This window comes from Panthera tigris, chromosome C1 (assembly GCF_018350195.1).
Source record: "Panthera tigris isolate Pti1 chromosome C1, P.tigris_Pti1_mat1.1, whole genome shotgun sequence".
Taxonomy (NCBI): Eukaryota; Metazoa; Chordata; class Mammalia; order Carnivora; family Felidae; genus Panthera; species Panthera tigris.
In genome coordinates, this window is record NC_056667.1 from 212,304,671 (window position 1) to 212,317,502 (window position 12,832).

At 46.1% G+C, this 12,832-nt stretch overlaps 1 protein-coding gene across 7 annotated transcripts in view; it reads left to right on the top strand.

Annotated features, from left to right (window-relative positions):
- DIS3L2 (DIS3 like 3'-5' exoribonuclease 2) overlaps positions 1-12,832 on the top strand; it is a 346,637-nt gene that overhangs the window by 233,686 nt on the left and 100,119 nt on the right. For all 7 annotated transcript variants that reach the window (XM_042995635.1, XM_042995640.1, XM_042995639.1 and 4 more), the window contains one exon: positions 5,334-5,446. In XM_042995635.1, coding sequence (XP_042851569.1) covers positions 5,334-5,446 — 113 coding nt within the window. The remainder of the gene's footprint in view (positions 1-5,333; positions 5,447-12,832) is intronic.

Genomic DNA, 12,832 nt, shown 5'->3' on the forward strand with positions numbered 1-12,832 from the left:
ACTGTTAGGCTCACACCCAGAGCCAAGGGAGCGGGGGTCAAGGAAGGAGACATCACTAGGTCTCCGATGCCCTGTAAGGTCAGGCCAAGTCAGGCCTAAAAAGTTTTGTATTTAGCAACACAAAGGCCATTAGCGACCCAGACAAAAGCAGTTACTTTTTTGCTGCTGAGGTACACATGGCAGTGTTGTTGCCTGACATTCTGGATCAAAACAAGTGTCAAGAAGAGCCTCTGGGTCAAGAAGGGCCTCTGTCACCGCTGTTTGGTCTTAGCAGTGGGTAAAAGTGAATTCAAGTGGCCCAGGTCTGGAAGGCCCTGGTCTCACATCTCACGGGGGTAGCCTGATCCGTCCCCGCCCATAATAGACACAGCCCTTTCAGGTACTGAGGATAGTGCCTCTGCTGCCAGCCAAGGAAGACCCACTATAAGCTAGAAACTTAGAAAGGAATAGCTGGACCTTAAGGACTCACAGTTAAATAGAACTGAACTTGATGACTTTGTAGTTGTTTTACAGCTGGCTCTGCTGCAGGTGGTGAAGGGGAGTGGCGGTGGGAACCAAGAGACTGCAGGGACAGAAATGTGGCTGGGGGCAAGGCTGGGGAGAGTCCCCAGCAGGCCTTCTGGGTCCATGGCCAAGAATGGCTTCTATTGAATCTGCCTAGAGATGGGGAGAGATTTTGAGCTGTGGCCCCATTGAGATGAAAAATTGGGTTGTATTGTCTTGTCTTGGAGTTTAGGGGGCTGGGGGTGATCAAAAGAGCAAAGTCTCTGAACCTGGTTTTGAATGCAGGGGTTATTACCAGGCAGATAATCTTGGACAAATGACTTGGAGCCTCTTTGAGGCTCAGATGATTCATCCGTGAAATACAGTTTATGTGCCTGTGTCAAAGTTAGGTCAGTGTATGTGGAGCCCTTGGGCACAAAGTAGACACGAAACAGTCACTACTACTGTCCTTATTATCATTTCTTTAAAAAAAAAATTTAACATTTATTCATTTTTGAGGGACAGAGAGAGACGGAGAGTGAGTGGGAGAGAGGCAGAGAGAGAAAGAGACACAGAATCCGAAGCAGGCTCCAGGCTCTGGGCTCCAAGCAGCCAGCACAGAGCCCAGCGCGGGGCTTGAACTCACGGACCATGAGATCATGACCTGAGCTGAAGTTGGGCACTTAACCGACAGAGCCATCCAGGCGCCTCTCCTTGTTATCATTTTTATGATTGTCATTGTCAGTATGTGTTCATACAGCCGTTACTGACTTCGGAGCACTTGCACATGTTCTCGCTGAAGTAACGGCTGACTTCAGCTCCACTCGCCCCCATATGGAAGGGTGTGTAACCTTCCTCTGTCATAGTGCTGGTGATAAACACTGTCACCACATTGTCGTATCTGCCAACCCCAGGAGACCATGAGCACCTTAAACAGAGGAATCACCTCTCGTGGATGCCCGGAGCCAGAGTAAACCAGAGGCTTCATTTCTGTGTATCGTGGATCCTTGCAAGGAAGCACTTTCCCATGACAAGAACTCCTCAGAGACAGAGCAAGTGGCTTCAAGACGTGAGCTCCCCCAACCCTTGAGGACATGTCAGGGGCCACTGAGCAGGGATGCTGTTGGAAAGTGACTGGACTGGCTGGGAGGCTGGCTTAGACAAGGTGGTTTTTAAGCCCTTGTCTTAACCTTTTAAGACAAGGTTCTATTTATGTTTTAATTGGATGAAGCACTTGTGATGTCCTCTCTGCTTCATTCCAAATGTATTCATGTTAATCTTGAGGCACCACTGAGCAAAGCCAGTCCAGCATGGCCGGCCTTGGGGACTTTGCCTCCACCTGCTTCCCCAGCTCTTGAAAACCATCAGGGCTTCCCTTAGCCCCACTAGATGAAAACTTTTGATGTAAAACATATTTTAAAGAATACTTTTATATGGAGGGCGCCTGGGTGGCTCAGTCAGTTGAGCGTCCAACTTTGACTCAGGTCATGATATCACGGTTCGTGAGTTCGAGCCCCGCGTCGGGCTCTGTGCTGACAGCTCGGAGCCTGGAGCCTGCTTCGGATTCTGTGTCTCCCTCTCTCTCTGTTCCTCCCCCGCTCGCTCTCTGTCTCTCTGTCTCTCTCTCTCTCTCTCTCTCTCTCTCAAAAATAAATAAACATTAAAAAAACAATTAAAAAATTTTATTAAAAAGATGAATACTTTTTTATGGAAGACAGTATTCCTTAAAAAAACATCAAATTGATCCTAAATGGTTTGGCAGCATATAATCCAGAATGTTCTGGATTTATATTTTCTCTTTCATGGAATAAAAACTGCAGTGCCACTACCTCAAAAGTTCTGCAAGTTCACATTATGTAAATATATGTAATAAAATATTTACTTAGGGTTTCCACAAAAAAGGTCCAAAGGAGAAAATAAGAGAGCTTCTCTTTGCTGGTCTTAGAAGCTCTGCTGGGAATTCTGAGTGAAATTTAAGCCTCTGAAATATGTTTTGATTGGCCTCCTTCATGTTTTATCTCCTGTAATGAACTCTTTGTCAGTTTGTCAATTTTGACTAAGGACAGAAAGTTCATGGGTAGTAACAACACACAGACCGAATTTAAAATTATGGCTTATATCATGATGTAATAATCCTCTCTTTTCCTTTAGTCAATATTTACCTGTTAGGCCAATATATTATAATTCTGACTTCAAAAGAAGACACTTTATTTTACCTTCCCCAAGTGTTGGTTTTAGATACTTGTAATATCAAAATTGGAAACTGAGCTGTCTGAGACTCTTGGCCACATTCTCTTAGGGTTGAGTTCCTCGATCATCACAGGGCAGGTGTCCCTGCTCCCAGTGACCCAACAGCACAGCTGCGTGGCTCTCAGAGTGAGGCCGCTGAACTCTGAGCCACACTGGTTTCTCTTTCCAGACAGCCCTCTCCTCTGTGGGAAGTAGGTCTATTATATTATCCCACAGCAGCCGGGATCTCTTAGACGGACTTAGGTTTTCCCTCATGTATTAATGCTACAGGCATGGGCGGAAAGACCCAACAAACGCCCTGTAGGAGGGTGGTCCCTGAGTGCGAGGCAGATGAGGAATGGGGAACCTTAAATTCTGTTCTTCCCCTGAACCCCTTATTTCAACCACCCCATGCTTGAACGATTTCCCATTTTAAAAAACTATGGGAAGAATGGTCTCCTCCAGCGAGGAAGGAATAAGAGGATAATAAATAGCTCCAGAATGTGCAGATAAAATGTGTGATACTTTCGGACTGATTGTGTAGGCAGCCAGAGGAGCAGGTAGTGATGTGTTCGGAAGCTCTTCTGAGTCAACTTGGGTATCAGTCAGGACTCTTCCTGTGAGTCATAACTGAAAGGGAACTGATTGATTCATGAACTGCCAAGTCCATAAGTAGGCTAGTTTCAAGTTCAGCTGGATCCTGGAGTTCAAATGAGGTCATAATGATTCTCCCTTTTTTTTCCTAGACCTATTATTTTCTATATTGGCATGATTGTGTGGCAAAGATGTTTCCTTGGCAGCTCCAGACTTACAACGTTCCTTGGTGTCGGGGGTCCCAGAGAGAGATCCTTTCTCCTGAAGTTACTATGAACAAGAATAGGATATAGTAGAATGATATCATGCATATATTTAAATTTAATCAAATTAGGGGCTCCTGGGTGGCTCAGTCAGTTGAGCGTCCAAACTCTTGATTTCAGCTCAGGTAAGGTTCTCATGGTTCGTGAGACGGAGCCCCACGTCGGGCCCCGCGCTGAACGTGTAGCCTGTTTAAGAGTCTCTCTCTCCCTTTGCCCCTCCCCCAATCTCGCCCTCCCTCCCTCTCTCTCTCATTACTTAATGCAAATTCATCTTTGTGTTGATATCATCAGTGTGCCTCTGTCTGCCCACGATGCGCTCGTCATACTACACGCTTACTTTACACGTGTACGCTTCTTTTGTATTCTCTCCATGCTGCCCGTTTTCATATGCGTGTGTGTGTGTGTGTGTGTGTGTGTGTGTGTGTGTGTGTGTGTAATCACATAAGCTACATGTGAGAGATGCTTTACGGGATGTTCAAGAGTAAACCTTAAATTTACAACCTAACCATTCCCTCAACCCCACTTTAGCTGTAATCCCACCAGCCTACGCCATCCGACCATCTCTCTGGCAGAATTGTTAGGGAAGGCAGGGCCTGCTGAAAACCAGCTCTACCAGGAAGGGAAAGGGCTATTCTGAAAGGGGAAGAAAGTAGGTCTTTCACCAGAAGGGAAAAGACAACAGGCAAATAAGTCAATTCTTGATTCATTCACTCAACAAGTGTTTACTGAATGCCTATGGTTTGTCAGGCATCCTTCTAGGTATTGCACCTACACCAGTGAACTTTACACAGAAGGTTCTGCCTTGCTGGAGCTTACGCCATAGGGAGAGGAAGGCAGTAAATATGTAAGCCAATAAAGATGCGCTGTGGTATCTGGCAGAGATGAGTGCCCTGAAGGAAAGACCGTGGTCATCATCTTCATCTATGGATCAGGTGCTTTGACAGTGCAGGTAGAAGAAACAGAGGGCAGAGAATCTCTTCTCGTTCTGGGATTCTCTTTCAGTTGATCCTTAGAAGGTAAGAAGGGTTTTGATAGGCAGATCCTGTTGAGATGATCCCAAACATAAGAAAAAACATGAGCCAAGCAGACATCCCAGTGGGATGAGGTAGGGTATGTTCTGGGAATGGTAAGAGGTTTCCCAGGACAGCCGCATAATAGAGATGTGGAGGGGGAAGCTGGAAGGCCTGGCGTGGCAGGTTGGAGTGAGACTAAGTGAAGACGTGGCTTACAGGCTAAGGAGTGGCATCACCAGGCCCATGGCCGAGAAGATTCTAGGCAGCGGTATGCAGGGCTAGGTGAGAAGAGGCAGTATCGAGGCAGGAAGGCCAGGTGTAGATCTCCACATAAAGGCTGTGGTCAGAATGAACAGGAAGAGCAGAGAAGTCAGAGGCAGAATCTCCAGGGTTTCGGGGATTCTCTCGCTTCCAGTCGCCTGAAAGGGTTTGTTCACCGTCCAAAATGAGCCTTCTTTTGCAAGTCTGCTGATGTTTACAAAGACAAGAGGCCTTTAGAAATGGGAAGCATCTCGTGAAGATGGTTAATGTTGCTTCCTGGGGATAAAAATCTCACCATCTCACTATACAGTGAGGAAAGTAACCGTGCAAATCACAGGGGGCAGCAGATTGCCCAGCAGGACTGGAAACGGAGGCCTGCACCTCAAGTCTCGTAGCCTCAGAGAATGCCATGCATTCTTGGGAAGGATTCCTGGGAGGGATGGCCGTCGCCTTCCGTACCACACTGATCAGCCTTCTTCTGCATTTACAGGCAACTTCGAAGTGGGGGTTCACATTGCTGACGTCAGTTACTTTGTTCCTGAGGGATCCCCTCTGGATAAAGTAGCTGCTGAGAGAGCCACGAGTGTCTACTTGGTTCAGAAGGTAAGCACCGGTCTCCAGTTTGTTGGATTAAAAAAACGTTCTATTTAGTCTGCATCCTTTGTTTGCTTCTCTTTTCTTAAAAAAAAAAAAAAAAAATGAGGAACAGCAATCTTGTCTGAATATCTTTTCTCACATCCACTGAGGTCTTAAGAAAAGGTTTTCTTTGGAAAAGTGCTTCCCCTCTGTGGTTGCAGGGTTTCATTCTATATTCAAAAAGAACCAAACTGAAGAGATAACCAGGGCAGGACACGGGGGCGCATCTGAAGTTTCAGAGCAGCCCTGCCTCCCAAGTGACTCAGACAGGTGCCGTGTTCGGAAAGAAATGAGGAAAAGGAACTGCCTTCAAACTCTTGTTCCAGAGTAGGGCTGTGCACACTCAGCCCATATGAGCCACAGTTTTTATGAAGTTTTTTTTTTTTTTTTTTAACCCAGCCACATGCGTTCATTTCGGTAATGTCTACGGCATTGTCACACTAGAGCAGGAGAAAGGAATGAAAATGCCTTTTGAGAAAGTTTCATCCCCTGACCTGCCCTTGACAAGATAATCTGGAGTCTCAGAGATGGAAAAGCCTTTCATTGAAGAAGATATACGGATGACAAATAAGCATATGAGAAGATGCTCCTCATCATGTGTTATTAGGGAAACGTATATTAAAATAGTGTGATACCACCAAAAAACAAACAAACAAAAACCCAGGAACTATTCAGTACCCATCAACTCTAGAGCGAACAAGTAAATTTTGGTATAGTCGCACGGTAGGACTCTAGATTGACAACCACAGAGAAGCCTGGTGAACGAAACCAGGCACAAGAGTATGCAGCATGTGAGTCCATGTGTATAAAGTTCAAAGACGGGCAGAGTGAACACAAGTCAGAATAGTGGTTACGCTTGAGAAAAGAGGGCCTGAGTAGCGGGGGGACAGCTAATGATTCCTGACCTGGGTGCTGATTACGTGAGCTTTCAGTTCGTGAAAATGCACACTTAGGTTTTCTGACTTGTGCGTATGTGTGTGTGTATCATACCTAAATAAAAGTGTTTTCATTTTGAAGCTTTTGTGGGGATGACTTTCTCTCCACTCTGGCTCCTTCTAGTGTAGGTATCCGGCCTACTCAAACAAAGGAACAACATCAAAAGCCAGGTCCCTCGCTCACAGCTTGGCTCTCCTGAGAACACAGCTCTGATATTTGTACATTGTTTACGCTTAATGTAACCTCAGGTTGGAGACATCCCATCCATACCTCCCACCTAAAAGTGCAGTTGGCCAAATCCGGCCCAAGGCCTCTTAGGGAAAGGGAGATAAGACTCCAGAACCCCTTGTATCTACAAAACTATAATGTTATGATGGGAAGAGAAACAGAAGTAGCAATCGCTTAGACTTTGAAGACCACATAAAGTGAATGACGTGGATTGTTCTCTCCACGTAGACCAGTTTAACTCTGTTCTTCAGATTCACATATTTAGGAATTCTAGCCACAATTAGAAGTTCTTTGTCCAAGCAGGTGGCTTTCTCTTATCTAGCTGTTGCATTCTCCTTTTATAACCAGGAATTATGTTTCCAAAACCAAAAATGGAAAAATAAAATTGGGTTAAATAACTAAGCACATTTCCTTTCCTATTCTCTTTACTTTGGTTTTGTGATTGTCACAGTTCTAGAATTTGTCTTTGGGACTGCAGTGTTGGGGCTCTGCTGTTGAGCTCTCAAAGCGGGGAGCTGAGTGGAGGAAGGGCTGGTGTGCCCCTGAGCAGCCCCCAGCTTGGCCGGAGCGAGCGGCGCCTGCCCACAACCTTGGACAGCAGCTGTGCATTCTGATTCCTTTGAACCACGACTCTGACCTTTCTTCCTACTCATTTTTGTTTCTTGAAGGACTGTGTCCAGGAACTTTTCTACTGTTTTCACTTTACTTTGCCTATAAAGGTCTTCTTAAAAGCTGGATGAGCTGCTTTCCTCTTCCTCCAGATTCTCTGCTTTCTCATTTGGCAGAATTTCTCCCAACTTCATCAGATGGGGGAAGGAGGGTGTACATTGGGGGAGGGGGGCGGGCGATTTCCCATCTATAGGGAATGTGGCACTGATTTCTTTTCATTCAGGGCTACTGGCTTATAAGTAACTGACATCAGAACTATAGGTCAAGCTTGATTTGGGGAATTATTCCATAGATTAGGAATATACAGTAAAACAGATATTGGGTCCAAATACCATTTTACTGTCTTTAAAATGAAATCCTTTTTGTTGGGATTTTATTCACAGTGTTAAGTATTTGGTTACTCTCATTACCAATAGGGCATACTCAGGAGAACAGATCAATTGGAATACTGTCCATTTAAGTCCCATGAAAAGACGCACTCTTTCTTTTTGACAAAAATCAGGTATCTGCCCATTAGGGGACCAACCATCTAACTTTAGGCCTGTCCTCCTCAGAAGGACGTGACATCTACCCAGTAAATGTCTCCTGGCTGTCTTCCCTGAGCGGGAATTACAATGAAATTGTAAAATGTAAGGTGATTTTTAAAAATAAGTGAATTAAGTTTTAAAAGTAAAAGAAACCCTAAACAGTTGAAACCTAAACCTGAATTGTCTGCCCGTTGGCCGGAGCAGTCGTGTTATTTTAGGTGTGAAACAGCTCAAATGAAAGCTTGCCCATAAATCTCTACGCTATTTTATTGGTGCTGCTTTATAATAGAGATCAAAGATTGGGACTGGAAGCCTGTCTTAACGTGGAGTCCAAAGAGTTTTAAGATGTTCCTCTCTGACCCCAGCAGGTTGTCAGAGTGTTGATGTTTTGTTAATGTCAAACTGTGCAGCAGAGTTGATCAGATTCGGAGTTCGTGGAAGTGTTGATATGAAAAAGGAAACTCTTTCAACAGAGATGTTGGCTGGCAGATATCAATTCCCTTTAGGTTGTTGCAGTGTGTGAGTGGGGGGCCAGCTGTACCTTCCTGCTAAAACCTTGAAGTCCTCAGAGAAGAGGAGAAAAACTCCCTAAGTTCCCAGGCTCCAGCAGCCAATGGGCTCTCGAGGGTGTGAGGGAGTTTGGGAGCCAGCGGAGACCCGGGCTGGAAGGGGCAGGAGACCCCCCCACCCCCGCTTGCCCCTTCCCGGCTGGGTCGCTGACATCTGGCTCCCTTGAGCTTCAGTAGCCCCCCTGCTGCTGCTAGTCCCTCCTGTTCCTCTTTGCACGGATGATTGATTCTTCCCCTCTGTGGCCCTTTCCGTTGGTCACAGGGCTGTCCTGGCTAACCCGTTGCTGAACTTGGCCAGCCTGCCTGCTGTGGCTTTAGCAGATGTTTCTGCTCTCTGAGGCTAATATAAGATTTTATAGTCTGGATGGTACCCCCACCCAGCTGCCTTGGGCAATGGCGTATTTACCCAAATGATCAGTTTCTCTCAAGTCTCCCAAGCCCTAGTCCAGAATGCTTAGAAAGTCAGTGTCCTGTCACCATGTCCCTTTTTTTCCATGACAGCTTTTAAACTCTGCCCTGATTCAACTTTAATGCTGGCCCGAAGCATGCTTACGGAGACTTAGAACCCTTTAAGTCCCTTTCCTTCTCCAATGCCTGAAGGGCTGTCGATCTTCATCCAGTTTGTATTTGTTGAGGCCCGGCTGTGTGCCAGGTGGCAGGTGTTACAGATGAGGGAAATGCTGGTCCTTCCCTGGGGAAGTCAGAGGAGGTGGGCACGTAACGAGCACTTACAGTACACCGGGCCCCCTGAAGTTACGGAAGTCGTCTGGGAGGTGGGGAGCACTAGGGAGGACAGAGAAGTCGTACCTGCCCGGGCTGGTGGTAGGAGAGGAGCTTCCAAAAGAGCCAAGGCGCCTCACGACAAAATTGAGTTTTGAGCAGCGTTTCAAATTTTAAGTCAAAAATTTCGAGGTAGACACGTGGGTAGAGAGGGCATTCCAGGCAGTGGCTCGACGAGGAACAAAGCAGTTTGGAATTTCTGGAGTAGAAATTGCAGGAGCCAAAAGCTGAAGTTACAAAGAGAGGCCTGGAGTGGCAAGCTGAGGAGTGTGGACTTCATCTTGAGGGCAAGTAGGGAAGGGACATGGTCTCCTTTGTTTCAGGTAGAAAGTCACCTTGGCAACCATGTGGTTGAAGAATAGTGAGGCCAGAGGGAGGAAAATTGTTATCAGTACCAGAGCCCTTTCCCTCAGCTGTGGCCCCTTGAGGCTTTGAATAACCACCCCAAAGTAGGCGGGGAGTTTTGCTCATTGAATTTTAGGAGAGTTTACCAACATGCTGGTGTCCAGCTGGACTCCAAGAGAACTAGAGCAATAGGTGTCTTCGGCCTGGTGCTAAAATGGACATCCTGAGCAAGGAGCTCCTAGCTGCTTCCCCTCCCCATCCAAGAATCCAAAGCACACAGCAAGGGGTGGGACTGGGTACACGGGAAGTTGGCTTCCCCATGATGTCTCTGATTTCTCCTCGGAGATAGAGGCCCTCTGCCAGCTTCTCATTGAGAGCTTTTGGCCACCGTTGACCCTTGGCCACTGAACACAGAGACAGAGGGTTCGGGCTTTACTGGACACGTCTCCACCCCATTGCAGGTGTTTGGACCCTCCCTCATTAGCAGGACAAGCGAAAAATCAAACTGTCAAATTCAATTCATCAGCTATTGGAAAGGTAAAGGCCATGTGTCCTACTGTAAATGGGTTTGCAGATTATCATTGGGTAGAGTAGAGTAAGGAGATGCAGAAGTATGGAGAATAATAAGGAAACCTTACCCAGAATAATTTCCACTCCAGAACTCTGCTGCCGGTTTAGAAGACTATTCAAATATAACCCAAGAGAGATGAACGTGGCCACACTTGAACAGTGGAAGACAGAGAGGAGAGAAGACTCATTTGAGAGAGATTTAGATGTAAAACCTACAGATTCTGGGAACTGATTGGTTGTAGCAGGGGGAAGAGAGTGGAGAAATCACAAGATAACACCCAATGGTGTTCTGTGGGAGGGGTGTGTGTGTGTGTGTGTGTGTGTGGTTTTGTTGTTGTTTGCTTGTGTGTTTAACTGGTAGCAGTGTGTTGCTGCTCTTAACAGAGATAGGAAACATAGTCATAGCAACAGCATCCCCCTGATGCATAAGCGGTTGCACGATGCTTTGACAGACAGCAGTTTCTCACCCCCCGGAGGGACCTTTCTTCTCTTTTCCTCTTGTTCGATGTGTCCTGCACTCACCACCCCTGCCTGGGAGGTTGTCCAGGCGCTGTGTCCAGATGTCACAGAGCCGATGAGCATGCATAGACCACAGACTCTGGTCCAGGTGGGGCTCCCCTGAAACAGCAGGACTTGTATTCGAGGAAGCAGCTTATTGAGAGCGGCTGCCTGTGTCTCTGGCCCTCCTCCCACGGGGGTCCCTGCTGTGCTGTGTGCACCTGACACGTGTGTCACGGGGTCATGGAGCGCATTGCCAGTGCCCCCCAGCAGAAATCGGGGCCAGTGCCCCCCGATTTATGAGAGGCCACGACGTGCCAAACCACGGATGTGATTGTAATATCTTCTTCATCCCTTCATCCCTTCTCTTCTTTGAAAGAGAAATAACCATCTATTTGCAAAACTACATGGGCATAAAGACTTCTCTCTGAATACCGTCTGAATTCTGCCCCAAGATCTGGTGAAAGTTTATTAAAAGGAATGCCCTTTAAAAACTAAAGATAATTACACTACCTGAAAACGTTTTCAAGTTTAGCTTCTTCATGAGCACTTAGGTTCTTTGGCATTTGAATATTAAAATGTTGTCCTCTGCATAAGAAAAAAAGATACGAAGCAGTGTTTATAACCTGGGCGGCCACTGAGTGTGCCAGTCGTGTCTAGGAGAGAACAGTCAAAACAGTTTGTCTTCTACTTAAAATGCTGTCTATGAAATTCTTGTGTCAGGTTGTTTAAATAGAAGTCCACCATGGATTTCATAAAATGTTTAATGTGATGCAATAAACAGTAAACACGGAAAGAATAAGTGATTCATTCCCTGGGCAGAAGTCAGTCATTTGCAGACAAGGTGCCCGCTGTGTCTCAGGTACGAGATAGACGGGCACAAGAGCTGGTGCTCATTCCTGAAGATTCCAGGGTGCGGTGGGAAGGAGAGGCATGGAAAGAAGTAACTAGGATGTGTTAAGAGCTACAGAAGTGTCACGAGAGAGCTGGGAGAGTGGAATAAGTGGCTGTTTAGGACGGCCTCAGATCCTTTTCGAAAGAGCTGCAGGGAGGGGGGACGGGAAGTATACGAAACACCATACATCCTCCCCTGGGGGAATCTGAATATGCCTTTGAGGGATGATGATGAGCCGAATCTTCGAGGATGTGCAAAAGTTGGCCAGATGTAAAACATCCAGAAAGATGTCCCAGAGAGAACAATCTTGGCAAGACCTAGAACGGTGAGCAGGCCTGGCAGGTGAAGGGTGTGCGGTGAGTGGCCCTGCTGAAGGGGAAGGCCTCGCCGGGTGACCGAAGGACCTGGTGGGCCGCGGGATGGCTGGTGAGCAGACTTGTATTGAGCGTCTTAAGTATTGTTTTGCCAGTAAGAAAGCCAAGGCTCAGAATTCCACTAGTTTGCCCAGGGTGTACAGGAGGTGGTGGGCCCAGGATTAGACTTCAAGTCTGTGGGGCCTCAAATTCTTTACTCTTTTTCCTGCACTGTGCTCCTGATGAGTATGGACTTTACTGTTTACTGATCTTTAGACGTGTGTGTGTGTGTGTGTGTGTGTGTGTGTGTGTGTGTGTGTGTGAGAGAGAGAGAGAGAGAGAGATAAAGGCCTTTTCTGCAAATAAAACATAACCTTAAACTCTAATATATAAGAACAGATCAGGTTGTATTTCATTAGCTTAAATTTCTTTCGTACTTAAATGTGTAAGACTTATGAGATCAACTCAAGAAAGCAGTGGCTTTTTCTTAATAAGCTTTTATTTTAGACTCATTTTAGCCTTAACAGAAAAGTTGCGAAGACAGTACAAAGAGGTCCCACTTCCCAGTTCCCCCAGTGTTGACATCTTATATTACCCTAGGACATTTGTCATAACTAACAAGCTGATACTGGGAAATTACTATTAACTAAACTCCATACTTTATTTGGATTTTACCAGCTTTTCCACCAATGTCTTCTTTTGGGTTCACTCCAGGATACCACATTGTATTTAATTGCAATGACTTTTCTTTTGACAAACACAAAGTCAGGAATTGCATTATGTTTGCATGTGCTCAGCTTTGTGATTCAAAATAAGATAGTGCCTTGAACACTTGAAAGAAACACTACTATATGTAAAGAGGTATTAAGCCCTGGGCTACGAGCATGCCTGGAGAGCAGCCTACTACCAAAGTACAATTGGTATAATTATCAGATAATGCAGGGCAGAGAAGAATCCCAGAATTCACACCCAACAAATTTGAT